We start from the raw sequence: 27810 nt of genomic DNA on the forward strand, positions 1-27810 counted from the left end.
TACAGGCCCGGGAAGGGCAGAAGAGACAAGGGGAAACGACTCAATTGCACCCAGGGCGCATGCGAGAGCATCAGCTGACTCAGACTGTGACGACACCCGGAGAAAGGAGGGAAACAAACATGCTCATTGGATGGTTTGAAGGGGAGGCGGTATGTGTCTCCCTCGATCTCAAAGACTGCGGTGCGCAGCTAGTTTCGCCATGTTGAGTGTACTAAATTGACCATTTCCGAGATGTAATTGTGAAGAAAAATGTCAAATGGAAAAGTTTGTAAGGCTAATATGATGCAATATGAAACACGCACAAAAAGACAGAAAACAAAGCGCTTGCGGTGTTGCCACTTCTCTTCCGCCACATTTAAGATGGTGGACAAACAAAGCCGTCCTCCCGCTTTTTAATAGGTTGGTTACGTCATCGAAAAGCGCCCCATCGAGCGAGGGGAGTAGCCGCTCCATGAATGACGACAGCTGAGACACATCAGAGTATGAGAAACTGAAGAGCTGGGCGGAGCGGTGTGAGGGAAGAGAGCGCTGGTGTAGTGGCGGCGTTTGAGGGAAATGTTTGGATTGTAGTTGCTTGTGCCCTCTATAAGGCTTACCTCCGTGCAAGTAAGCGTAGTATTGGACTGTTAAACTGTTGGGGGAAGTTGGACAGGGTTCAGGAGCAGGACATTTGCTTGACCTTCATTGTGTTTACTTCGGAGTCTGGCCTGCTGAGGGGGGGTCAGCGTGCCTGGGCCACGCTGCTTCAGACTGCAGGGTACAGTCTGGCAGGGTTATAATAATAGCTGTGGTTATGTCCTGCTTTTCTAGATAGATTAGTGCCCCACTGAGAGCGGTGAACAGGCAGTGTTGTTTTCCCGATAGTACAGTTGGGAAGCTGGGACTGAGAGGAATTGCTTGCCCATGGCTACTTGCTAAGCTCATGGCAGTAATAGGAGTCAAACTGGCAGAGTGCCAATTTACAGCTTGATCACTTAACCGCTATGCTATAGCAGTTCTCTGTATTAAACGCTCTTGCGTCAGAAGTCTCGTTACACAGAGAAAACTAGTTTCCAGGTTAGACGAGTATCTTCTTCCCTTGCAAGCTGGTTTTCTTCCTATAAGGAATCTTTTGCACAGAGGAGAATCCTGTCGTACAAAGGGCTTGCCTGTGGCTGAAGCTCTGGGGCCAAGGTGGTTTGCTTGGGGATGTACAGGATTTTAGCTGAACGGCTTTATTCTTTAGTTTGGAGAAGAGGAGATTGAGGGGAGACATGATTGCTCTCTTTAAATATTTGAAAGGCTGTAATTTGGAGGAGAGCAAGGAGCTGTTCCAGTTGGCAACAGAGGATAGGACTCGAAGTAACGGGCTTAAATTACGTGCAGAAAGGTACCGGCTGGCTATTAGGAAAACTTCTTCAGGTCAGAGTAGTTCAAAGGTGAAATCAGCTGCCTAGGGAGGTGGTGAGCTCCCCTTCACTGGCAGTTTTCAAGAAGAGGCTGGATGAATATTTGTCAGGGATGGTTTAGGCTCATCCTGCTTTGGGCAGGGGGTTGAACTAGATCTGTGTGGCCCCTTTCAACTCTGTGATTCTATGGTTTCTTATCTGGAAATAGTTGTGGATGGATAGCCATGTTGGTCTGCAGTAGAGGAGCAATATTGGGGTTCAGTAGTACCTTAAAGACCAACTCGATTCCCAGGGTATGAGCTTTCAAAGAGAGCTTTGACTCTCAAAAGCTCATACCCTGGAAATCAAGTTGGTCTTTAAGGTGTTACTGGATGCCAGTCTTGCTTATCTTGAATTACATTTTGATGTGTTCCAGTAGTCCCCAGCGGGAGTGTTTGCTGGTGTATTTTTTGGCACCAAATTGCTTCTAAAATGTTGGGGATATCTTGAATAATGTGAAAAATGGGAGTTTCAGGTCATTCCTTACTGGCAAGCCCTGCTATCCAGTTCAGATATGCTGCAGCTGTGTGCCTTCCACTGGGCCAGAGAAATAGAACTTTCTTTTGTCTGGGCTTGACAGTCTCTCCCTATTACCACACAGGGAGCAAACTTTCCCCTTCCTTTGGAACTGAAACTAAAAAACTGCTCCCACCCAGCTACCCTCCACCATCTCGGAGCAAGTGATTTTTCAGAGGAGTCCAGGAGGTGGTGAGCTCCCCTTCACTGGCAGTTTTCAAGAAGAGGCTGGATGTATATTTGTCAGAGATGCTTTAGGCTCATCCTGCATTGGGCAAAGGGTTGGACTAGAAGGTCTGTATGGGCTTTTCCATCTCTATGATTCTGTGAAGACACCCTTTTGCTTGCTCAGGGAGTGCCCGTTTGGAAGCTGCTGCCTTTGTCATAGAAAGATGCTTGGCTTGAAACCTCTCAGTGTCTTGTGATTGGTCAGTTTGGGTTTGTGCCTGCTGCCTTTTCTCAAAATTTAAGAGGGCCTGAAGACTTTTACTATGTTTTATAGGGCTGACTCCCTAGTAAGTGTGCCTAGAACTTCAGCCTGAAAGGACTGAGGGACTGGTGTTGTTTGGGAGGTCATGTTCATGGAGCTGGAAGGGACACATTGCCATGGTGGTACACTGGAAAGTGCACAACTGAAAATACTTGGGAAAGAAATGTTGTTGGGTTTATTTATTTTCTTGTTTATGTCCTGCCTTTTCTCCCCAGTGAGGACTGAAAGCTGCTTATATAATTCTCCTCTATTTTATCTTCATAATAATCCTCTGAGGTAGCTTAGGCTGAGATAGTGTGACTGGCCTGAAGTCACCCAACAAGCTTATATAGCACAGCAGGAATTTGAACCTGGGTCTCCTAGATCCTAATCCGGCATGCTATCTGCTGCACCACTAAAATCTAGTTTAAGATGTGAGGGAACAGATATAGGGTAACAAGCAGGGACGTTGGGGATACATTTGGCTCAGTCCTTTCCATTGGAATACTGAATCAATTGTGTATGTTTGATGTCTTTTGCCACTCTCCCAATTGGTTAAAGAAAAAACTTGCTAAATTTTAATACTATACAGATTATATATTAAAAGACTTTTCCTGTTTTAACTCTAATTCTAGTGTGGCACTGTTCAGAGCCAAATAGGCTGTATGAGCACTATCATTAAAGTAAAGTAAAGATGTCTTTTGCCAGGAACAAATGTATATCTGCTATGCAAGTGCTATTCAGCCTGTCCTTTTTGTTCTTTTTAAGTTTATGACTTAGGCTGTTAATTGCAATAATGGGAAGAAGCTACTTTGTAGAAGAAGCTGTTGGGCAATATCTGTCGGACCTCACCATCAAATCAAAGTCTCTTATCACTGGCCTCTTGGTAGGGCAGGTAAGCATCTTAGTGTTTTTCAGCATTGGAAGGGGATGTTTTATCAGTTTTCTGTTTTATCACAGTTGGAGTCTTTTCTCTTTGTGACAAAAATACAGCTGCACATGTAACTAAGCTTTGAATTGCTGCTAAGTGCATTAGTGCAGCTTGTTCGTTAAAAGTCCTATCTAGCAGACACTTCTATTCTTCACAAATGCCGTAGACCTGACTGGGAGTTGCACAGGTGAAATTCCAGCAGGATTAATGCTGTAATTTGCCTTTTGTCTCAGTAAGAAAAGCGGACTATAAATAAATAATTTTATTTATTTACTTATCTGCAATGCAAATCTCAAGGCTGCTTGTTAGACTCAGGCCAGTTCTTTGAAAACAGATTACTGAAGTTGCCGGAAGTACTTTCCCCCATTTTCATCTTGCATAAAGACTCTGATTCCCCATAGTTTAAGCTGCATTTTCCACAGTAAACCAAGCATCTGTAACTTCCGTAATTGTCTATTGCAATGTGCTCTGCATAGGGCTGCCCTTGCAAATAACTCAAATGCATCTGCCCACCTTTGATTTGGGCCTGGATGCCAGAATCATAGTCTGTGTTGCTTGTTGTAACTTTCAGCAGCTATACTGGCTAGCCAGTTTTCTTCTAGATTTAGTTCCTGGTGCTGGTATTAACTTTTAAAGCCTTTCATTGCCTGGGAACCCATACTAGAAGGACAACCTCTTTCCTCTGTGAAAACCCAGGCACCTGTTCAGATCAGCTCCACAGTCACTACTGTCAGATCCCTCTTATCACCATGTTAAAACTATGAAAGAAAGCATGTTCAGTAGCTGCACCTGTCCTATGCAGCTAACTAGCTCCCCATAGAGGTGAAAGAAGCAACATTGTTATCCAGATTGTGCATACAATAAATAGCACCATAAGCTACAGTCCTTTCCTTTTGTAAAATGTCCTCTAGAAAAAATCCATTTTATAAGGGCTGTAGGAGATTTTTGAAGACAAGCTCTAATCTATAAATTTGGGGGCGTTATTATTTTTGGCAAGCGTTTCTGTGGTATCACAAACAAGTAGGCACAGGTTTCAAACAAAATATTGCCAAACAAGGACCAAACGGTCTACAGAAACCTGTTAGATAATAACAATAATGCAATTTTAATGAAAGTGCCAATGCAATGAGTGCAAAAAGTACAAGGTAAGTATTCCAATATATATACTCCAAAAATACTAGGTCCTTGTTTGGCAATAAGTGTTTCTGAGGGACTATTTTACTATTGTGAAAACTGATGATTTAAGTTAGTGACTGGCTTTTGATAGAATTTTTATTGGATTGTCTTCCTGATCTTGCTTGAGTGCAACAATAAGGAAGGATATAAATTTCCCAAATAAATACTTTTGAAAACAAAGCTAATTATATAGGCATATTTCCTTCTGAAATGCAAGGCTGTGTGTAAGAGGCAGGCATCTGACTGGGGAAATTTACTTGTTTTACAAAATTTGTATCCCACCTTTCTGCCCTCATAACGGCCACCGAGGTAGATAACAAATCAAAACATAGATAATAAAGCTACTCTTTAAAACCGTTAAAACCAACCAAAAGTCATTTAGCCAGAGCTAAAATACATGCTAAACATAAAAACAATAAAAAACATTGAGCAGGAAGGAGGGAATGTCATTGAGCGAATGCCAAGTGAAACAAAAAGGGCTTTACCCACTAGTGAAAGATGGCAACAGAAGGGGATAGATGAATCTCTGTCTAGAACGGCAGATAGTAAATTGAATGCACCTGGGCTGTGCCGAGATTAGGTGGTTCCTCCTCCTCATTAAGATAAAGGGTTGGCGTGGGCGGGGAGGAGCTGGTTGGTCGACGGCAAGGACAAGCTTTGTACTCATCTGTTGGTTAGTGCTAGCCAAGTTAGATTTGGGTCTTCTTTTCCTTTTGTTATTTATTGCCATTTCTGTTGCTTTTAGAGTGGCTTTTATTGATTTAATAAATAACTATTTGCCTAAAGCTCGAGTGTCTGGCTGCTGTGTGCAGGGTCCTCCAGGCTAAGAACCCAGAGACTCCTGGCGGGTCTCGTGTGAAGCAGGTGAAATTACTCCTCTAAGTGCTTCTTGGAACCTGGGTGGCTGTTAGCAGCACCCAGCACGGGGCCAGAGGGCGCACCTGCTCTTTACAATCTCTCTGGGGAAAGATTTCCAGAGTTTTGGTGCTATGACTGAGAAGGCCCTCTCCCAGATTGTCATCTGCTTAATCTCAGAAGGTACCCAAAGCAGAGCTTTTAAGGATAACGGTAACAGTCAGGGAGGTTCGCGGGGGGGGGGGGCAGTCCTTCAGGTATGTCGGTCCCAAGCCGCATAGGGCTTTAATAGCACCACCACCTTGAAGTGTGCCTGAAAACACATTGGGAGCCAGTGTAGATAAGCTAATACTGGAGTGTTATGTTCCCTGCAGCCCACTCCAGTCAAAGTCCTGGCTGCAGCATTCTGCCCTTGAGACTTCTGAGCACTTCTCAAAGTAGCCCCACATAGAATGCATTGCAGTAATCAAATCTAGATGTAACCAGACCATGCACCACAGTGGCCAGATCTTTTTTGCCTAGGAGAGGCTGCAGCTGGCTAATCAGTCAAAGCTAGTAAAAGGCACTCCTGACCACAGCTGCCACCTGGTTACACAGCTGTAGGCCTGGGTCCAAGAGAACCCCCAGACTGTGGACTGGTCCTTCAGCAAGAGTTCAACCACCTCCAGGGTTTTTTTTTACCACTAGCGTGTCTGTATTTTTGGGATTAAACTTCTTTTTCTTAGCCCGCATCCACTCCAATATGGCCTCCAGGCACTGATTCAGTAGGCTTAGATGCAGGGTAAGATGTGCCTCTGTTTGCTGATCTCAGTCGATGTAGACATGGCTCACTCTGTGTAGAACTACACATACTTGTGTAGAAGTGTACAGGAATTCAGACACTGCTAACTTAACTGTGCAAGGCAGAACTTCACAAGACAGTAGGTGGATTTATAGACTCCAGTGTGGGTAATAGTTTTTGTTTGTATCCCCTGGGGGCAGTTTCAGGCTCAGTGGAATATTGAACTTGTGGAGAAGAGTTCCTGCAAAATGTGCTGCTTCTTGACTGAAGATACATATATGTGGTAAACTAGTTATTTTAAATGTGCTAGTGGTGGTGGCCTTGGATTTTTTAATCACCATGGTGCTGTCTTTTTGTCTGTTCCCAGTGCTCCCCACAAAGAGACTATGTTGTCCTAGCCATTCAGACCCCTCCAAAAGATGAAGAAAACAAAAGCAATGCTGTTTGTGGTTCAGAGTTGTCTAACGTTGATGAAGAATGGACAACAGCACATGCCAAACAGGTAACGTGTTCGGTGGCTGTTCTTTCAAGTGAGAACATATAATTGTGTTCATTATTACTTCCTGTCTTGCTTTCATGTGGAAAACTGGATTTTAGTAAGCTGCTGCCTACCTCTGGGTTTTTGCATAAAGGCAAACTTTATTATTTACCTCATTTATGCCCTGCTTTTCTCCCCATTGGTGCCTGAAGCAGCTTATGTCATTCTCCACTCCTGCATTTTATCTTTCCAACAATCTTGTGAGGTAGGTTACGCTGACAGTATGTGATGGGCCCAAGGACACCCAGCAGGATTCATGGCAGAGTGTGGATTTGAACCTGGGTCTCGCATCTCCTACTCTGATAATTTAACCACTACACCATGCTGGCTTTTTTCATGAACACTTGAATATACTATACCCGTATCAACCCTAAAGTAATCAGCCTCTAGCCAGTTCTTGGCTACTAAATTTTCCGTCCATGAAATCTTTCTTAATTCTGTTTTTCTGTATGGTGTATAAATATAAGGCTTAATGCAAAGGAACCACTCGCATCCATATAACTCCACGGATATTGTATTTATTGTAAATAGTAAATGTGGTGGTGTAGGAGAGAGTTATGGATACCATAGCTCACTAGAAAGACAAATGTGGGCTTTTGATCAAATCATGCCTGAATTCTCCCAAGAAGCTGAAATGACTAAACTGAGGCTATCGTATTTTGGTCACATCATGAGAAGACAAAAACTCACTGGAAAGGACAATAATGCTCGAAAAAGTGGAAGGCAGTAGGAAAAGAGGAAATTGTAACATGAGATGGCTTGATTCAATAAAGGAAGCCACAGCCTCCAGTTTGCAACATCTGAGGATGACTCTTAATGATAGGATGTCCTGGAGTTTGTTCATTCATAGGATCACCATAAGTTGGAAGTGATTGGACATCGCAAAACACACTGTAAATGATAGGATGTTTGGGGGGGTCATTAAATTATAGGGTCATCAAAAGTTGGAAGCGACTTGACAACACGTAATTGTAACAAGTATAGATTGAGTAAATATATTGGTGGTGGTAAACAGGTTATCTCCCAAGTGGAGGGCTATTGTAAATGTGCATTCTTTAGTTATGTGTAACTAAAAAGCGGCCAGTTTAATGTGAGGTTATATATTATGTTTGAAATTGGCCATCCTTCAGTGAACTTTGGGCAATTTCAGCCTCAGAAAAAAGTGTGGTAGGTTAGGCTGAATGATAGCAATATGATTATGGGCTTGGGGGTCCATATGCCACACAGTCGTTTCTTGTGGCATTTATGGTGCCCCTGCCAGTTTGATGATTTGTCATTGTGACATCCAGTAGTTGTGATGTATTAATGCTGCAATGTTGAATAAATGAAAAAAACATAGTTCACAAATCAACAAGATCATGGATATCAACAAGATCTGTACCTCAAAGTACAAGTACGCCTTTGATTAGGGCCTATTCTGATCAGTTGAATGGATGAAAGAGGAGGTATCCTGTTAGGATGGCGGGAAGATTGCTACCTGTGGACCGTATATTGCCTGTTTCTGAATCCAGTGTCCCAGGCATACTGATTTCAGTAGCTTTACAAAATTTATACTCTCGCATGATATTTGGAAGCTTCAATGAAATGCTTATCTAGAAATTGTGAGCGCTGTGTAATAAATTGTTTGCTGATTTGTCTTGGTAGGTGTCAAGAATGCTACCTGGAGGACTGTTAGTTGTTGGTGTCTTTACTGTTGCAATTCCAGAGCTGTCAAAAGAAATCCAAAATACTCTGCGCAAGGTAAATAATAGCCCTAGGGAATAGTAAGGCAGGGTGCATTTCTGTACTTGCAGCTTCAGTTATCAGTATATACATGCCCGATGCTGAACCCTGTACATGGCAGTATTCCTGTCAGTGCCCTCAGAAGGGCTCCTAAAAGAAGCCACAAAGATGTCTGCTCTTCTATAGCCATAGAATGTTGGGGGAACGAAGGGAGTGCATAGAGCGTTGGGAAGGAGCAGGCGAAGATAATTGGTTGGTAAAGAAAACAGTTGAAACGAGGTGTGGGGTAGGCAGGAGAGAGACCTGAGAGAGGAGGAGAAAGAAGAGAGAGTGGATGGGCCAGACATTTTGGACGCTTTGGGGGAAGTGGGCTTGAAATAACTGAACGGTTGGACTAGCTGCTGTCAACTGACACTGTTGATCGCATGAACAGTTGTTTGTGTTTCGGTTCCTTTCTATTTATTTGTTGTTAACGATTGTTAATTAATTGGTTCTCCTGCCTATTTGCAATTTTTTGCATAAAGAGACAACTTTAGCCATCCATTAGACTAAAGAGTCATTTCCAGTCTGCCTCTCCTCATCTGATATTGGGAAAGTTCATGTCTTAACATTTGGCATCACAATTTATTTATTTTCTGTATTTATAGTCCCTCTTTCTCACTGAGACTCCCAAGTGGTGGGACTGAGGCCGGCAACTGTGACTTTACCCTGTTTCTTTGAGGCACCACAACATTTTAAATTTCCAGAGGAAAATATAGAGAAGTGCTATAACGTTTGGGGGATTTAAAGCAGCACTTAAGCCCGTGTTCAGCTTGCATGAATTGCCTGAGGAGGAGGAAGTGGAGGTTTTAATTGACCAATTAGGCAGAAGAGTAAAAAGAGAAGTGTTTACAGAGGCAGAATTTTGAAGAGTGGGATAATTGTTTCATTTGCATGCTGTGTCCAAACTGCAGCTGAGCACTTATAGCATTAAGGGAATATGCTTGGCTTTGAGAGCAGTTGAGTAGTCAGAAAGAATCAAACAAGGGGCACGACATAGAGCAGATGCTTAAGGAGAGGTTTGTGGGGGGCATGCAGTGACGCTTGTGAAGGGTAAATAAAATTGCTCCTTTGGCAAAATGAACAAACCCCTATACTCTGTCAGAGTGCGGTGGTTATAATCTTGCCCAGATGGGGAAGAAATTAGGTCTCAGGTGGGGGGAAAAAACGCACTTTGAGATGATGTAACGGGGATGATCTGAGAAGACTAGCAAGAGGATTTGGGGGGAGATACAGAGAAGAATTCAAAACCCCAAATTGCACCTGAGACAAGAGCTTTCAGTGTCTGGAGAAGTTGGGCACAGGATACAGCATGATGGAAGAGATAATCGGTTTTCTGGAGAGACTGACAGAATGGGAACAAAGAGCTGCTGTAGTTTAAAACGAGGGCTTTCTAGGAAGAGGCCCCAGATTTCAAAAACCCTGAGACAAGATCCATGGCAAGCTCAAAATGGACCAGAGCTGTGGGAAATTGTTTTTACAGCGCTGACTCAGATTAATGAAACTGTATCATCATCTTTGCCACTTAACTGTAAATGGCCTGCATTTTGTTAAGAGCTAAAGTGGTTTTGTGTGGATTCACCCGTGGTTTGGTTTTGGTCTTATAACCGTTAACTGGATTTGTTATTTATTTAAAGATGTAGCTTAGTATAATGGATGTTTTACAGTATTTATTTAAGATGGTTTGGCAGTCTGCTGCTTCTCCGCTGTGTATTTGTTTCTTAGTCATATAATGTAGTTTATTTTTTAGCCTGCATCCAAGATTTCCTTGAGCTGCATGGGATGGATAGAGAAGTCAGCCCAAAGGAAGAGCTTACATTTAGCTTGTGTTTAGCAATTATAATTTGAGGTGGTACTTGTGTGGTTTTGATGAGAGCAAGAAAGAATGTTCTCTCTGTTTTTTTCCCCCTCTCCCAGCTTGTCTTTTCAGTAGAAAAATCTGTAGCTAGAAAGAGGCTATGGAGCATCTCTGAGGAAGATGTATCTGACCGGGTGGCTCTTCATCTTTGTTCTGCTACAAAGAAGTATCCTTTTTTAAAATTGCAAACTTTAGTGCCTTTAGGTTGAAGGAGAAATGGCACGTGCATGCTGTGAGCTACCATTTTACTAGATTGCCCCTAAGGTTGTTCAGCCATGTTTGTAGCCCTGCTTGGTGGCAAAACCAAGTCTGCTGCTGTGCACCCTGTTTAAAATGTGTATCAGAAGACGGCAACTTAGTTCACCAACTTAGTTTTTAAAATGCAGCTGCACCTCTGATAAGGTAATGCTGATCAAAAGTATTGGAGATCATGAATGTGGTTAACAGTGCGAAACCTAATTGAAATCAGTGAGCTTAGATTGGCGTAACTGTGTAAGATTGTACTGTAAATCAATTTTTCATTTGCTTTTTATTAACAAGGCCTTGCCTAGCTTTGCAGAGCCCGAGTTTTTAATATATGGAGAAGACACTTCCCCTCTTACCCACCTGTGATATTCCTTTCCTTGACTGTGTCTGAATAACCATTCAAAGACCAAATCACACCATTTGGTTAATCTCAGGCTAAAACATACGGCAGTTATTATCCTGCTGTTGCACAGAGTGCTGGTATTTAAAATGTAGCCACAGTTGGAATATGAGTACTGCCATGTCATAAAGAAACAGCCAGTTGAATTAATGAGGAATCTGGGTTCCGTATCTGATAGATCTGGCAGTGCTACAAAGTGCAGCTGTAGTAGGGCAGTAAAATCCAAGAGAGAGAGATACTTGTTCTGCTATCTTAGGAAGATTATATTATCTAGCTTGCAAGAGCTGTTGCTGGTTATTGAGAAAATGACCTTGGAGTTGTGATTCCAGTTGGAGAAATCCTGACTGTTTTGGCTATATTTGCTTGGACAGAAGCTGTCAGAAGAAATTAACTTAATCAGAAAGTTCATGATGTCTCCAGGGTCTTGAAATGAAAAATATTTGAAGGAGAGTTGCATCAGTACTTGAAGGTCATCGTATTCCTGTGACATGTCGATATATCAGGTCATCTGCATATAAATTTGTAACCAGTCTTTATTTTAGACAAACACACATGCATGCTCTCTCTTTTGTCTTATTTCTTGTCTTGTTCTACCTTAAAGGAACAGCGACCTTAGTTTTGCTGGTTCATTTGTTAGACTTACGGTCTCCCAAAGCAACTCACATCAGACAAGAGATGCCAGCCCTTCTTTTCAAGCTTACAAATGAGAATGTTAAGATGCACAAAAGAAAAAGAATAGTGGGAAAGGGGGAGGATGTAGATAAACCTGACCAGTGTCAGGATTAAATGAGGATTTATACCCAGTTGGGGAAAGCTGATCTCGCTTGTGTGGAAAGCATGGAACTTCCTCTCCTGCTTTGTTGGCTGGCAGGGACCAGTGCATTGTCCTCCTTGCTTCTGCAGTCCCCGGACAGCTGGTACTGAGAACAGGGGTAGGGGAAGCAGGTCCCTGAGCCTGCCCATCCTCCGGCTAATGACTGGTGGTGTTCCTCTGAGGAAGATGACGGCACCTTCCAATGGCATTTCTAAGCGTTAGTGAATCTGAGGGGTTTAGTGGATAGAAAATGCACCTCACAAAACAATGTGACTTTGGGATCTAATAATCATTCACAATTCTGATGCCAGATAGCTCCTGATAGTCTCTCCTTCTGGGGATCGGTGGGGTGGGGAGATGTTCATGCAGGTGGATGTCTGAGTGACAGATGAGTGACATGCATGTTCTTCACTTGTCTGTAGACAAGTTTGGATATTTGTCCGTTTCTGTTTGGGGATAAGTATAGAAAAGAATAATATATCTTCTGTCAATCCAGTCTGATCTCCAATGATAGTCATCAGGACTAAAATGCTGTAATGCATTAGAAATTAATTTATATTGACGGTGTGTCTTTTAGTGTCTTCTAAGCAAGTTTAGTTGTTGTTTCTTAACTAGGAACGAATACTTTGCCGCACGTATGACATACAAGATCCAAAAGTAAGTCTTTTTTAAAGAATGGTAGCACAAGTTTTAAAACGGCACAAACCTTTTTGCAAGCTCCCATTTTAAGTGAACAGAAGGTTGCCTAAAATGTCTGCTTCGTCCTTAGACAAGCTTGCAGGTATTTCAGCAGAAGTTGATCAGTGGCTCTCCTGGAATCCTCTCTGCTGCTGTTAAAGTTTTTGTGAAGCCCTAATGTTCACATACCGCAGCAAAAGTGCCTTAGGCTATAATCCTATGCACAATTCTTTAGGAACATGTTTCATTTTTAAATCTAGCACATTTTTATCCCACCCTTCCTCCAGAGAGCTCAGGGTGGTGTATTTGGTTCTTTTCTCCTCTGTTTCATCCTCGCAACACCCTGTGAATTAGGTTAGGGTATAAGAGAGAGAGACTGACTGGTGGACATTGGGTGTACTTCATGGCAGAGTGGGAATTTGAACCTGGGTCTCCCAGATCTTAGTCCTGCACTCTTACACTACATTGCACTGGAACTCACGGGTATTAACTGAAGTTTGATATACTTCCAGGCAAGCATGCATAGATCAAGCTGTCAATCTTCTGTAAACTGAAAATACTAGTAGCTGCCTTTCGGTATATTAATAATATGATCTCTTCTCTCTCTCCTCTCCACCCTCCCCTCCTCCGTCCCACCACTTTAGAGTTCAGCTAAGCCAGCAGACTGGAAATACCAGAATGGTCTGTCCACTTCTTGGCTATCTTTAGAATGCACAATTAATGCAAACATTCACATCCCACTCTTGGCTACTTCAGCTTGCCACGAACTAGAGAAAAACATACAGGTAACAGAGCATTTGTTACGTGTTTATAATTTTATCAATAGTATTTGTAGCTTACAATAGAGTGGTGTATGTAGTTCTGGTAACTCCTGTCTTTTGATCTGTCTGTTTTGTTATCCCACAAGCCTAGACTTTATCCTTCAAAACTCTTTCCTTTGTTCCTCCTTTAAAAACCTTCCCCCAGTCTTGTCGTTGGCTGCTTTCCTTCTTGATCGCACTCTTGCTACTTTTCTGATTGCTACCAGTGAAACTTCTATCACATCCTGCAACCATTAACTTTTCTGCATCTTTGTCCTGTCCTCTTTTCATTTTATAATCAAGCCCGTATGTGGTACCCAATGCAATATTATCAACTTAGGGAATGGCACAAGATACTGTCTCAAGGTAGCTTTCTGGAATTTAGTGATATTTAACCTCAGTTATCATTTCCTGCAGAGCAGTAAAATGAAAAGCTTTTTATTTTCCTGCTGTTCTCTCACTGGCAGTTGCTTTGGAAAAATTCTTGGTAGTGTTTATAGAAACTGTAATTGTGGGTTATGTTTGGCACGTGAATCTCTTCAGGGATGCCAGTGGCAGAGAACTTGTAGTCTAGTTAATACAAAACGTGTGTTTCTGAATTTGATTTAAAAATTATTTACACCCGACTTTTCTCTCCAGTGAGGAGAGAAAAGCTTTCAGTATTGTTCTCCCCTCTTTTATCCTCACAATAAGCACCCTGTGAGATAGATTAGGTTGAGAGAGGGGGCAGGCCCAAGGTTACCCAACAAGCTTTCATGGCAGAGTGAGTATTCAAACCCCACACTCTAAGTGCTATACAGTTCTGGTTCTCCACTCTATAGAAGACACAGTAGAGAGCACCATGTGTACCAATCTCCTCGGACTATGCTTGGTTAATATTCCTTTGAATTAAAACAGAAGTTAAGTTCACATCTGTCTCATTTGAGAACCTGTACTTAGGCATCTAAGAAACTGGCACAAGGCTCCCTTTATATAGTCTTGACCTCTCTGGAAGAAAGCTAGGATATCAGTGTAATAAATAACTATGTTTAGAAGGGGACATCCGATCAATGAAAAGTCTTCTATGTGGCTAGAGTTCTATCCTCGGTTTAAATGTGCGTCAGGATTTTGGATGGGGAAAGCCTGTTCAAGAAAATGTTTTTCCGCAATATATATCTGTCTCTTTTTGGTACTGCTTTAAAGAATGGATTAACTCGGTGGGCCAAGCAGATAGAGGAAGCTGTCTTTTTGATCAATGGCCACGTCAAGGAGGAAGATGCTGACTTAGTGAATGGTCAGGTGAGTGCTGAATAGTGATATGATTACAATGCCCAGCGTAATGTTTTTATTGTTCATTTTCATCTCATGGTAGCTTGAGCCAAATAACATGGAACAGTAATGGACTGTCTCGTAAGACATAACAATGTTGTTGCAAGAAAGATAGCAAGTGAGTTTTATTCCTGACTTTCATCTCTCCTTTGATCAGGAAATAGTTTAATACAATGCAAGTGTATTACCTAAATAAAGTACTCTCACATCTAATGTCTAATCAAATGGTGGGGTAGTTTTGATCATGTGATCTGTCGTGAACTATTGTCAAACATTTCTAAGGCTTCTGCTTGTTAGGACTGAATAATCATATGTATGTAAGTTAACTGATACTGTGAAACAATGAAATTAAATTGTGAAATAATTCCAAAGACTTATTGTAACTTCTTACGATGTTTAGTAAAAGTGGATGATTCACTGGAAAGTTCTCTTGTGAACTGTAGGCCCTTATATCCAGCATAAAAACAACAGAAAGAATAGCACCTCTTTAAAGTCAGCTTTTAAAGCAGTTGTGCTGAATGGGCAACAGGCCAGTCCTGGCAATGAGTTTATTCCAATACTAGCGCTGCATAGCTAAGGAGCAAGCAGCCCATGCTCCTGCCTTTGCTAGGAAATGGAAGTAAGCAACCACCTGCAGGACAGGATTCTGTGATCTGCTGCAAGCATGAGGACTGCAGAATCAAGAGATCAATGCGCCTGCAAGGACTAATAGCCATGCAGGTCAGGAAGCTGCCATGGGGCAGAAGGGAAACCATCAATTAATGCAAATACCTTGCCTCTGCTTTACCTACTCTTTTTAAGAGACTCCTGAACTCTATAAACTTAACCGCTTTAAATGCTTTGAATTATTCCTGTAGAAAAAGTCTGCAAGAGGAACCACACAGTCAGCTGCCCAGTCCCTTGATGCCAGGGTTCTAACACCGTTGGTAAGTCCATGAGACCAGTGTGGCACAGTGATGAAGAGAATGAGCTGGGGAGTCCCTGGTTCATTCTTCAGCACAGTTCTGAATTCATTAGATGATGCTGGGTGAACTATTATTGGAATCTAAACCCGGACTGCCACCATGCATTGGATGTCATACTGTCATGCTATAGCAATTATTTACCTCCTGGCCTGTTTTGTCCCTACAGGAGAATCCAGTTGCAAATGAGTATGATGATGGCACAGTGCTAGAGCAGTGTCCAGCCATGTGTTGGTAACAGCCCAGGTCGGCATATATAGGAGAATGCCGAGGTGGTAAAAGTTTATCGCTTTTGAATGTTCCCCTGTGTCAGTGTTTCCCAATCAGGTTTTGTGAGGAAAAAATGGAATAAATAAAAATTTTGAAATATCACAAATTCTAATCATCCAAATTTGGCCAAGAGGTCAGTATTTGTACAAAAAATAAGCAAGCCCAAATATTACACTGAAAGTAAACCTTATATTGACTTGGAATGTGAACTTTATTTTGATGTTGAAGTAAACTTTATTTTGATTTGATTTGATACTTGAGGGGGGGAAAGGTGAGAAGACGAAAAATAGGAAAATTGTTTCACTTTTTTCTTAGTGTAAATCTGACACAGAGGGAGCATGCATGCAGCCCTTCACAAATAAATTCTCTTAGCAATAATTTAGCAGTAGTTGAATTGTACTACCCGTCAACAACTTCTTCTGACCTATAAACATTTTCATAGGTAGGGTTCCCATGAGATTTGAAAAATTAACTAAAGGGCTCCTTCATGGAAAAAAGGCTGGGAAACATTGCTCTGTGCAAACACCAGCATGCAAACAGAAACTAGCAGATGAGGGAGAAAAGTTCTAGCCCAGCCCTTAGTTTGCTATCCTGGTTATTGTCTGGAGTGCTTTTTATCTGCGAGAACATTGAAAAGTGTTGGCCTTCACCTGCAGCCTGCAGCAATACAGTCCATTCTGCCCCCATCACTTGCTGAATTTATAGACGTCTAAGTGCTAAATATTACATTCCTTATCTATTATGAATGCTACACGTGAAGCTGAAATCGCATGTCAAATAATTAGAAACGTTGCAACTCTCAAATGAGGCCAGATAGGCAAGTACTTAGGGCCTGATTTTACCCAGTGGAAATTACTAGGAGAGCAGAGTATTTAATATTGAGAAGTTGTCTTGGCTTTAAGATGAGGTTGATTTTGCAGTTAAACTAAAACTTTAACTCATAGTAGCATTAGTGAACAATGTATGGTTGTTGGGAGTGAAGGTTTATTCACAGAGGGAATCCGCCCTGAGCCTGCTTGCGGGGAGGGCAGAATATAAATACGATAAAATAAAAATAAATAAATAAATAAAATAAATATTCCTTTTTGTCCCCCCCCTCCTTGGCAGGTTCTTGTTGAAAAGCACTGGTCAATATTGGGATGATCAGCAGTCTCCTAGCAAATCTGAACCGTCAGGAATGGGAGAGGCTGCTATTTGAATGGCAACATAATTAAATTAAGCGACTTGAATGCCAGAAAAATTGAACTTTTTTAAAAGCTCAGTTTGGACAATTCATATTGTCACATTGCAAAATATTAAATCCAGCAGTTTTGGAAAGAAAGAGAGAAAATAACTGCTAGTAGCATGTACGGCAACCTGAGAATTTCTAACTCTACTGGAAATGTAACGGTGATATAGAGTGGTATGTGAAACATACTTAGCTTTGTGCTTCTGATATTCTCTCTTTCAGTCGCAGAAGTCAGACTCCAGATCCACAGCAACTGTCCAGATCTGCAGCGGTTCCATAAATCTCAAAGGTGCTTTAAAATGCAAAGCTTACATCCATAGTAACAAGCCAAAAGTTAAGGAGGCTGTTAAGGTACATTTGCTGCCCTTCACCCTACTGAAGGCCTTGATCCTAACCCTCTTCCACAGTTAACTATTACGGTTGATGTAAACAGAGGATAAAACTCGTATTGCCCACATTCCTTATGCAGCAGATGCCCAGGTGCTTCACTTCTAGTTTTTGACCAAATGACGCCAATCCACCTTGGAACTCTCTATACATTATTATTACAATCCAGAATCAGAATCTTAGATTTATTTTGCAAGATTTATTTTGCATCTGTTTGACACACACATCCACTTTATCCAAATTATGAAAAATATGAAACATTTTCCTTCAGCTTTGGTAGGAAATAATAGCTGAGGTGCTGTGCTCTTGCACACTTATATTAGAAGGTTTTTCTAATCCTGTGTCTTGCCAAACAAAGCCACCTCTTTGTCTTAGAATGCAGTCTTCAACATTCCTTGTGTTATCAAAAGTAGTTTGTAATAAGTCCGGTTTTTCAGCGGAAGGTAGACGTGTTTGAATGAAAAAAATTTAAGGTAGAATTTCCATTTGATTCTGAGATAGTGGGTGTACTGCAAGTTGGATGAAATGCCGAGGTTTTTGACACATCTGCCTATGCAAAGACAGGTCTGATTTGTTAAAGACCATCTTTTTGTATTCCTATCATTATAAACGGGCTGCCACAGAAATGAGAATTTCTTTCATTGGATTGATTTTTTTAGTGTCCAGTAGCTGGATGTAGGGGAAGTAATATTTACTAAGGAGGCAGCAGAGGAACTGATGGAGGGCTCTTAGATTTTGTGGTTCATTTTATTTATTTTTAATACACCTAACCTACTCCACAGTCAGTGGCGGCTTACGGAAACGAGCAGCAGCGATTTAGGTTACAGAACTATCCAGTTACAAGCAACAATACCAAGAAACCAGCCCTGTCTCCTCTATTGCAGAAAAACATGCACAGTCTTTGGTCACTGCCCAAAGCCCATCTGAACAACACAGCCATACAGTGTTTACAAAACCAGGCCCATGGGGTTGGTCCTCCTTTTTAGGGAGAGCATCCCAGTTTTCCACCTCCCAGCTTGGCAGAACTCTTTCCCTTTGAAAGTCATGTGAGCTAGCAGAAATATTACGGGAGCAGGTTTTCCCCATCACTGTGTCATTGTGCTGGAAAAAGCTATAGCTGTTGCTTTCCTGCCTGTCAAGTTGCTTTTAAAGTAAATGAGGATAGTTAGGAAACCAGCAAGGGAGAAACCTCAGCCTAGGTAAAATGGAATTGGCTTAACCAGTGAGAAATTATTGCTTGCATGCCAGTTAAATTCCAGAAGTGAGTGAAAGCACCCAAGTAAACATAGCAGTACTGGAATATAAGAGGAGCCCTGCTGGATTGGTCTATCTAGTCCAAGCCCAGTCTCATCAGATCTTGAAAGCGAAACAGCGTTGGCCTTGGTTAATAATTAGATGGGAAGACCAGGGTCACTATGGAGAGGCAGGCAATGGCAAACCTCCTCTGTTAGTCTCTTGCCTTGAAAATCCCAGCAGTACTGTTAGTTATGTCTTGACAGTTCTTTCCTCCACCACAACACAAATAGCTGCCTCTGCCCTCTGGCAGTGAATTTTATAGTTTTGGCTTTTCCACATGGGAATATTCCCCCTGTCTAGGCAGCTGGATGCCCCTGCTTTTGGAACAAGTTTCCATATAGTTCTGTGCTCTTTCCCAGTACCACTTGTGGGGCTATTGGGGCTTTCTCCTTTGAGTCTTTTGCTGTCATGACATTGGCTGTGTTTTGGAGGGTAGTGGGTTGTCAAGGATCAAAAAGGGGAACACAACCACTGTCTTCTGAATGTAAGAGAAATATGTTCTGCCAAACTATTTTTTGCCTTCATATCTTTGTTCATTTCATTGCACAGATGGCCAGCATGCAGAGAAACACGAGAAACTTGCGTGTTAATTTGTCTTAGAACATTTTTGCTATCCTAGAAATGTTTTGGTATCTTTCTGTTCTTTGCTTCTGTAGGCCTTGAAAAGAGACATAATAAACACTCTCTCTGATCGTTGTGAAATCTTGTTTGAAGATCTGCTTATGAATGAAATGCCAGGAAAGAAAAGTAAGACATTGTACAACTACATTTTAAACAGAATCTAACTAACTTTGCCTCTTAATGTTAAATTATTTTTGAAATACAAGGATGTGTTCACATCAGTTGAAAACAAAAGACTGCATTCCTGTGAGTTTATCATGTGTTTGACTGTCCCATAACAAGCTGAATATTTAGGGCTTGCTCTCCCTATTGATCTTGTAGTTGCAGCCATTTTTCTTTAAGTGGTGACTCCAGCCTTATTCTGGGCTGTATAGGAAGTTCTGTTACCTAATATGCTGTTGCCAGTTTCGTTTTTTACTGGATCCTGTCCCTTTAACAGCAGTGGCTATTTTAACAAGGATAATGCTGATATTTGTGAAATCAACGTGTTTGTGGTCTTTTCTATATCTTTTCCTTTGAACAGCCAATCCCCCACCCCCACCCCCCAAGGCATATCACAAATGGTTTCTGGAAATCTTCCTTGTTTCAAAAGAAGCTCTCCTTATAGCACGAGGAGCTGGGTGTTCAGGAAACCGTTCCTAGGCCTATGCAAACCCCATGGATACCTGAAAATACTTGCACATCTCTCTGTCCTCTGTTTCTGAATACGGGACAGATTTTGTAGTCGTATGTCCATCAAATCCTTCACCAGCACGAAAGCACTGGCTTTTCTGTCACCCCCACTACTGCCTGATTTATGAGCCAATCTAAACAGGTTTGTAGGTCCATTTAATGCTCTTTTTTAAAGGATGCTTGCCCATCGTGGTGTATTTAAGAAATGTATATTTCCAGAGAAATATATTCCAGGGCATAAAAGCAGGACATTTAGCAGCCTAACAGTGAAATCCTAAGCAGAGTTATTACAGTCTCAGCCCACTGATTCCAGTGTACTAAATGGGGTGCCTGCTTGCAGCAGCATCCAGTACGGGCCTAATAGAAGCTTAGACGCTGCTGTGCCATAAAATCCAGCCTGTCCACCTGCCTGTCTTCTCCTTTTCAGGACCTTCACTGTGAACTATGTTTTTACTTTTGATTTTTTCACTTTTTAAAATTTAACAGTATAGTTGTTGTTGTTGTTGTTGTTGTTTTTTAAAAAAACAATGAATAGAAACATTGCCTGCAATTTTCAGTTGCCTCTCTAGGTGGCCTGCGTCCTCTACATACTTATTTTATTTGCCCATTTAATACTAACAAGTGAAACTTTTTTTGGTCAGGATCTCTTACTCTTAACCCTTCCGTCCAATCTCAGTTTGCTTTTTGCTGTTCTTGCTAAAATCATGTTTCTTTTGCTCCGAAATGTTAAGTAACAATAATGAACAGATTGTGCTAAAAATTGAATACTTGAGAAAGACAAAAGAACGTGAGTCAGTCAGACTAGATTTCTTTCTTCTTCCTCTTCCCCCACCCCACCCTTTTGGAAAGTTGTCTAGGACCAACTGGTAAGTCCCTGGTAAACTTTCACGATCGATACTAAGTTCTTTCTTCTGTGCGTTACTTAGCCCACTGTTAAAACAGGCATAATGTCAGTTGTCTGTACTGATTCCTGCTTGGACAGCCAGACAGAGAGGTTCAGTTTGCTCATTCTCATTTAATAAATTCATGGCTATTTTATAAGAAACTATGTTTTTTTTAGTAGACTGTTATGAGCAATCAGTTTATATAGTCCTGGATGGACAGACTGCAGCTAGTTGCTTCCCCACCCCAATCTCTTGGCTTGTCGCAAAAGCATTATTATTAGAGAGTTGAATCCAAAGGTTGTTTTCCATGAAAAGGGCTCTCTTGTAGACTTTTCTGTCCCACCCCCACTCCATGGTCCATTGAGCTCCAAACTGGGGCCCTCAGCTGCTCACGGAGGTTTTATATTTATTTCTGAAATTGGATGCAACACCAACTAATCCAATCGGTTCCAAAAGCAATTTTAAAGCAGTTGTTAAACCAGTCACTGAAGTTAAACCAATTTAAGCAATAAAACGGTAACACTGGATGCTTGCAGACCAAGGGGATGCTTAGCTTAGAGCATAAAGCATGCTTGCGCTACGATAATGCTGATGCTCTTTGTGAGTGTGTGCGTGCGCGTGCGCGCATGCCCATGCACTAGGAAACGATGCTCATTGCAAGATTTGTTAGGATAAAGAGATCAGCATGGGAGCTGGATCAAGGATAGACTGGTTCAAAGAAAGCCCTATGTGAAGACCAGCCTTTAGAATCCTTTATGTCTAACCTGGTTGTGTGACTTTGGTTCAGAAGTTTAAGTTTCCACAGGCCCAAGTTCAGGCTGGTCTCTGAGAAAGAATGTTCTGGCCTCCTGATTAGTTGCACCTAGAGCCATTTGTTCCCAAGTGAAATATCCTTGGGAGCCTTCATCTGCCCTCCCTAGTTTCTCATGCTAGAACCTCTGATTATCTAAGTGCACCCTGATTGGCTAATAGTTCTTGAAAAGATGGCTGCTCACAGCGTTGTGGATCCTCTCTATTCAGAATCATTCTATCGGCCTGTGAGAGAGGCTCTTTGCTCCATGCCAGATACCGAAATGACCAGAACTGCCTGGCATGGTTTGGACTTCTTTTTCTTAGTCTGCGAGTATGAGCAACACAGCTGGAAGCTACATCAGAGGTGCAAGTTAGTAAGCCTTTTAATGTCTAGCTAGCTTTAGCTTTAGCCAGCCTAGACAAGTGTTATTTTCTTTGCCTGTTGCTTGTGCTTCAGTAGAGTGGTTCCTGCCCAGCATACACTCTTCCTAATTGGAATTACATAATAAAGCAAAATATATTTTACTTCTGGTGTTAAGAGTTACTAAGTGTGTGCCTATACTCTCAGAAATGAACCCAGAGGCTGAAGAGTCTCAAACTAAGGGCCAGACCCCCCATAAGGCTGCTAGGGGTTTCAAGTGGCTGTCGGTTCAGTGCTTGGGAACAGTAGCAGGGGCTCTCTAGGTCAAGACACCCTATTATGAAATCGGGGCACCACAACATTCGAATGGCTAATGCTGAACAAGAAGTATTGGACTGTACTTAATTTTACAATTAAGTTTGTGTATGTTATCCCAACTCAAATACTTTCAGAATGAGGATCACTGGCTTTTTTTCTTTTTATGAATCTCTAAATTACTACGGAATAAGAGTTCAGCATGGGCACTGGCAATCATCCAATGACAGGTGTCCTTCAAGTGTCAGTGTAGTGTGTACAAATGATCCTAGTGTCTTCTAATGATACTTGAACAATTGCTTTTGTATCCTGCCCACCATTTGCTTAGGTTTGGAAAGAGAATATCATGCCCTGCCTTGCAGAGTATTTGCCCCCATTGTTGGGTCTTCTGTGCTGCTTTGTGACTACAAATTCGGCGACGAGACAGTCAGGGAAATCCAAGAGCGTTTTCTTGAAATGCTGGATCAAGCTGTTCAAGCCGAGGATTTACATTCAGTAGAGGAAATGAGCACAGGTAAATATAGCGGTTAAGTTAAGAGCCAGATTACTCTCCATCAGGAAGCTAGACCAAGCAGATCTGATTCGTTCCGAGGTGCCTAAGAGGCTGTGAAAATGATGTTTAAATGGCTTGTCTGGAATCCTACCTCAGGCTAGTTGCTGTGAAATCTGGTTTCCATCTCCATTTCTCTTCTATTAAGCCGTTCATAAACAGGTGGCACTTTAGCTAGGACAGCTAACTTGGCCAGATACCAAGGTCTCTTACCTTGGCTGACCATGCCCAAAGCAATGCCACGTGCCAAAACAGTGGGCACTTCCCTACTTTAGTTGGGAGGAACTTTCCCAGCCTCAGAAGTCTTCCTCCAGCAGAAGAGCCCCTTAAGCTAGAGGAAAGGTTCCTTAGGCTGGAGGAAGGCTTCATACTTTTCTTAGCGGTGTGGTGGGATACAGGCCAGTACTGTTGCCTTAACTGATCCTAAGCCTTTATTTGTTGTCAAAGTGACATTGATGCAAGTATTTAAAAACATTGCACAGCTCATGTATTTTGAGCCAGCCATAAAAAAACCCCTTGTGAATCAGGTATTTATCTTCCAAATGATTAGCACTGCAAATCAGAGTACAGCATGAAATAACTTAAGAAGGTGCCCTAAACAATATTTATTGAAAGCACTTTAAGCTGCATGTACTCTTTGTTGGGGGAGGGGGCACTTAACATTCTCCTCTTAAACTCTCCTCTTAAACTCTGTATAAAATCCATATTCTACCAGAGTTTTCATCTTAAAAGGGTTGGGAAATCTCATGTTTTTAATCTTTGTACATGATAAGGTAATGTTGATTCTATACACAAGTAGCCCAAACTTCTGCAGTTGCAAGATCTAGTAAAGAATAATAGATTTTGCAGGTCAAATTATATCCTTTGCATAATTTCAGGTTTTGTGCTCAAGGAATGCTTTGTCATAAAAGAGATTTGAGAGTGACTTTCATAATTTTGGACCCATGAACCATTAGAAGCTATGCTCAGGCTTTAATCACTGATACAACAGTTTTTAAGGTAAATCTATTGCTTTTTCATGACCAAGCATACTCCTAAGTATGTAAATTGACAGACAAAAAAAATTCTTCTCTTCATTTTTAGGTACTGCAGTTGCAAAGATTTGTGCTACTTCTGTACATGCTGGGCTAACTGGACTCAGGTGTTCCAGGAAAATGTGATTTTAGTGACTAGGCAATCATGATACTTCTCCATCTCTGGTTGATCATTGTACCCTGTAATGTAATTGTTTGCACTGGTTGCTTAAGATGAAATGCCCATTGTACTTCACAAAGTCTGTCAAGCATGAGGCAGGAGGAAGTGGGGCAGATAATCCAATGCTTTTAGGGAGGGGTTTGTTAGCTTTTTGTTATGCATTGTTTTTGTAGGTTTGGAACTCTCTTAAGCTGCCTATAAATACAGTTTCTTGGATAAATGGTATCATTTACTGCTTCGATTCATCTAAATACTGTTTGTATTTGCTCCCAGCACTGGTGGGAGATCTTGATACCATAAGTGTGTGGGCAGAAGAAGCACTGCCTGCTGCCTTGGTTCTGTCAACAGGCATTCCTTCAGCTGATGAAGGGAGCTGGCAGTGACTTGATAGGAAGATTGGGTTTGGATGTAGAGATGAAGAGTTCCCGATGTTGGCCAATTCATCTGCTTTTCTATTCCTGCCTAAAGATGTTCTTAAACTCCCGCCAATGTGGTTGCTTTCTTGGGGAGGTTTCTACCCATGCGATTTTTCTGGTAGCATTCAGTGAACCATGCAAGCCATGCACCTTCCAAAGGGCCAAGTATTGCTTATGTGGGCAGAAGTCTTTATGCAAATCTAGACTGCCTTGGGAGGGAGCATGCTTGTCAGGATATGTGCAAACCAGGAATTATGATCTTCTTATGTTCTGATTGTTTCCCCTCCTTTGAAGTAGCACAAATTATATGATGCACTCGTTTCTAAATTATTCAACTTCTGGGAGCTCTGATATTACAGTACACTTTTGGCTTTTCAATTTCCATTTTCAGTAGTTACTGTCCAGTTCAGTTTTGTGTCCTGGACATATTTCAGTGGTTCTGGTATATAGAATAAGGCCCCAAACTTTGTGTACCCCTATATGCATTCTAAATTATGCAAATTGGTTCATTTTGCATGTTCCTTACTTGTTTTGTATATCTTTTTGCTTTCAAAATGTAGCTTCTAAATAATGTTGACAACGCTTTGGGTTGCAAAGGGAGGGAGGAGATGGAATGAGAACGGGAGTGGTGACCAAACCTAGTTCCTCTGCCTCCTTTCTCATACAGTTGAAGTAATCCCACCGAAGGAATTTCCAGATGACGTTCAACACAAACAGTTGACGAAAGAAACACTGCTGCTGAAACTTCACCAAAACATAGGTATGTAGACTCCAGCAATTGCTCCTGTTCTACTGGAAATAATGATGACTTACTGCCTGGGTAGGATCAACAACATAATTGTCTCCCTTCCCTATTTTCCTATACCCTTCAGTAAAACTTAAGTGTTGATAAAGGGGAGAGGAATTGAAGCTTGATTTGAAGTTTGTTGGTGGACAGCGGGTGGTAGAAGCACTGTCGTCCAGAAAAGTCCCCATCCTTCAAAAATCTCCCAAAGCAGCTGATTGGGAGAAAATGATCTCCGAGTGATCAAAATCAGATGGATGTCATCAGGTTCACTTTGCCAGTGGACTGTAAAGGGAAATCTGTATGGCTAGTGGAGGTTTTTACTGCCTTCCATGATAAATATTGCTTTTGTGACATACCTAGCTATACTTCCTAATTAAGAAAGACATTTGTAATGAGGCAGGGGTGGTGATGGGGGAATGAAGGCTAGGAAAATCTGTAAAGCCCATATCCTTTTAAAATGGCCCTATTACAATTTGCTTCACAACCAATATGTTACTCCCTGGACTGACCGTCTACAGAATATTTCTGAACAACAGAAATTCAAGCTCTTGCTGTCAGGCAAGATAAGAAAATGCTCATGTGATCTTGCCATATTTATCCATGGAGTCATAAATTATTTATAAAATACTTGACGTATGGCTTGTGGGCTATTAAGTTACAGGGAAAGATAAGAAACATTGGGCATGTGCAGTCCTTGGACATCCCTCTTTTGGTGCTGCCTTTAGAGAGGGGCAGTAAATTAAAGACGGGCATTTGGGAGTAGGGAGGTACAAAACAGGAAAAGAAACGAGAGAGGCACAATTGAAATGTCAAGTTGTAATAGTCTGTCTTTGTCAATGGTCTCATTTGTTGCCCCCTTCCCTCCTGAAATATCCTGACTTCCATTGGAGGAGAGGACTGCTCCTGTAACTCTTTTAGCATATGCCAGCTTTTAGCATATGCCAGCTCTCAAAGGGTGGACCCCTGAGCTATGGGCATAGTTGAAGAAAAGAGTTGGGGAGGGATTCAAAAGCGTACGGAGAGAAAAAGCTTTAGCCCTACAGGCATACCTAATAAAGTGTGCTCAGAGAGCAACAGAGTGACAGGATTTTACTTGCCTTGCCACAGGACCTTCCTTGCCTGTTTGTGTTGCATCTAATGTGTCCTTGATGCTTGTATGTGTAAAATACAATACACTTTTAAAAAATATTTATATTTACTCAAAAAGTACTCCTATGTATTAGGGAGATTTTAATGTACCAGAATATGGAACAATTCCTGTCCTAAAATTGCTCATTCTGTCTTTATTGAGTGGTGTATGGCCAGAAAGCCAAGAGAGATTCTGGAGTGCTTCGTCTGATAAAACTTGTGTGTGCTTGGACTATCCTGGGTATGAGAAGCACACTCCAGACTAGGCATCATTGTATGAGATAGGATCACCATTATCCCTTGTTCCTGATTTTACTGGATAAAGATCTCATAGTCGTTTCATGACATAATTGCATTCTGCACAATGGGCAGTGAGTTAATGCATTTTGTCCAACACAAGCTGGCCAAACAAATTGCAATATTCCCATCCCACCAGATGTCAGTTCTGTTTTGCTCTTTGTGAAAGGGAAAATAGGGTTTGTGTGTGAATGAACAGAGAAAATATTTTATGCAAGCCATTTTCATTTAGTTAGTGAGAGCCAGCGTGATGTAGTAGTTAGAGTATCAGGTGAACACCTGGGAGATCCAGGTTTGGATCCCCTCTCTCCCTTGGAAGCTGGCTGGCTGGGTGAACTTGGGCCAGTCACACTCTCTGGGTGTAATCTACCTCACCAGGTGGTTGTTAAGGTAAAATGGAGCAGAGAGAACGGTGTTGTAAGCTGCTTTGGATTCCCATTGGGGAGAAGAGCCAGGTGTAAATATCTAAATTAAATAAAATCAATAACAATTTCTCTTTTGTTACCTTTACGCATTGAGTGTTCCTACTGAAGCGAATGCTGCCTCAGTTGTGTCCATGTTAATCCCCTTCCCTCACTCTTTACTTTCCAGCAATCTCAGTTATTCTGTTCACATACTGAACTTCCTTCCCCTCGTTTTTTAGGAGTCGTAATAGCTGTGGCTGTTGCCATATCTGCTGCAGCCTTCTCCTTCAACTACTTCAGTGACTAGTCTTCTGACCTTGAGAATCATCCTACGAACTCCAGCCACCATGAATATCCTGAAAAGAGCCTCACCTCTGGAACTGAATGCATTAGCAACCTAACATGTCGCCTAAAAAAAAGAGAGAAAGAAACCAATTAGCGGTTCTAAATAATGATGATGATGGCTTTGGCTGTTTTGTTTCTGCATGTACTTTGTGTAGGTGGTATGGGTGCGGGGGGGACACCAGCACTACCCAGGAGCAGATAATACCTGTATTACAACATTATTTTCCAGGGAGAATTTGTTAAATGGATACTTAACTTTCCTTCTTACTAATTAAAAGGATCATTATTAAAGCTAGTGCGTGTTTTTAACAACTGTGGTAGCCCTGAGAACCTGAGGGGTTTT

At 41.7% G+C, this 27810-nt stretch overlaps 1 protein-coding gene across 1 annotated transcript; it reads left to right on the plus strand.

Annotated features, from left to right (window-relative positions):
• The first annotated feature begins 493 nt into the window (after nt 1-493).
• On the plus strand, nt 494-27758 carry ODR4 (odr-4 GPCR localization factor homolog). The gene is made up of 14 exons (XM_054981082.1): nt 494-606; nt 3181-3307; nt 6523-6657; nt 8338-8433; nt 10372-10478; nt 12393-12429; nt 13095-13235; nt 14433-14528; nt 15416-15484; nt 17241-17369; nt 19358-19448; nt 22675-22860; nt 25174-25266; nt 27362-27758. The coding sequence occupies exons 2-14, from the start codon at nt 3209-3211 to the stop codon at nt 27427-27429; spliced, it is 1347 nt and encodes a 448-aa protein (XP_054837057.1). The 5' UTR covers nt 494-606; nt 3181-3208; the 3' UTR covers nt 27430-27758.
• The last annotated feature ends 52 nt before the right edge of the window (nt 27759-27810 follow it).

This window comes from Eublepharis macularius, chromosome 5, assembly GCF_028583425.1.
Source record: "Eublepharis macularius isolate TG4126 chromosome 5, MPM_Emac_v1.0, whole genome shotgun sequence".
NCBI lineage: Eukaryota > Metazoa > Chordata > Lepidosauria > Squamata > Eublepharidae > Eublepharis > Eublepharis macularius.

Coding starts and splice junctions, on each gene's coding strand:
- ODR4 (XM_054981082.1), top strand. CDS start 3,209: ATGGGAAGAAGCTACTTTGTAGAAGAAGCTGTTGGGCAATATCTGTCG. Junction 8,434..10,371: donor TCCAAAATACTCTGCGCAAG/GTAAATAATAGC, acceptor CCCCTCTCCCAG/CTTGTCTTTTCAGTAGAAAA. Junction 12,430..13,094: donor ATGACATACAAGATCCAAAA/GTAAGTCTTTTT, acceptor CCACCACTTTAG/AGTTCAGCTAAGCCAGCAGA.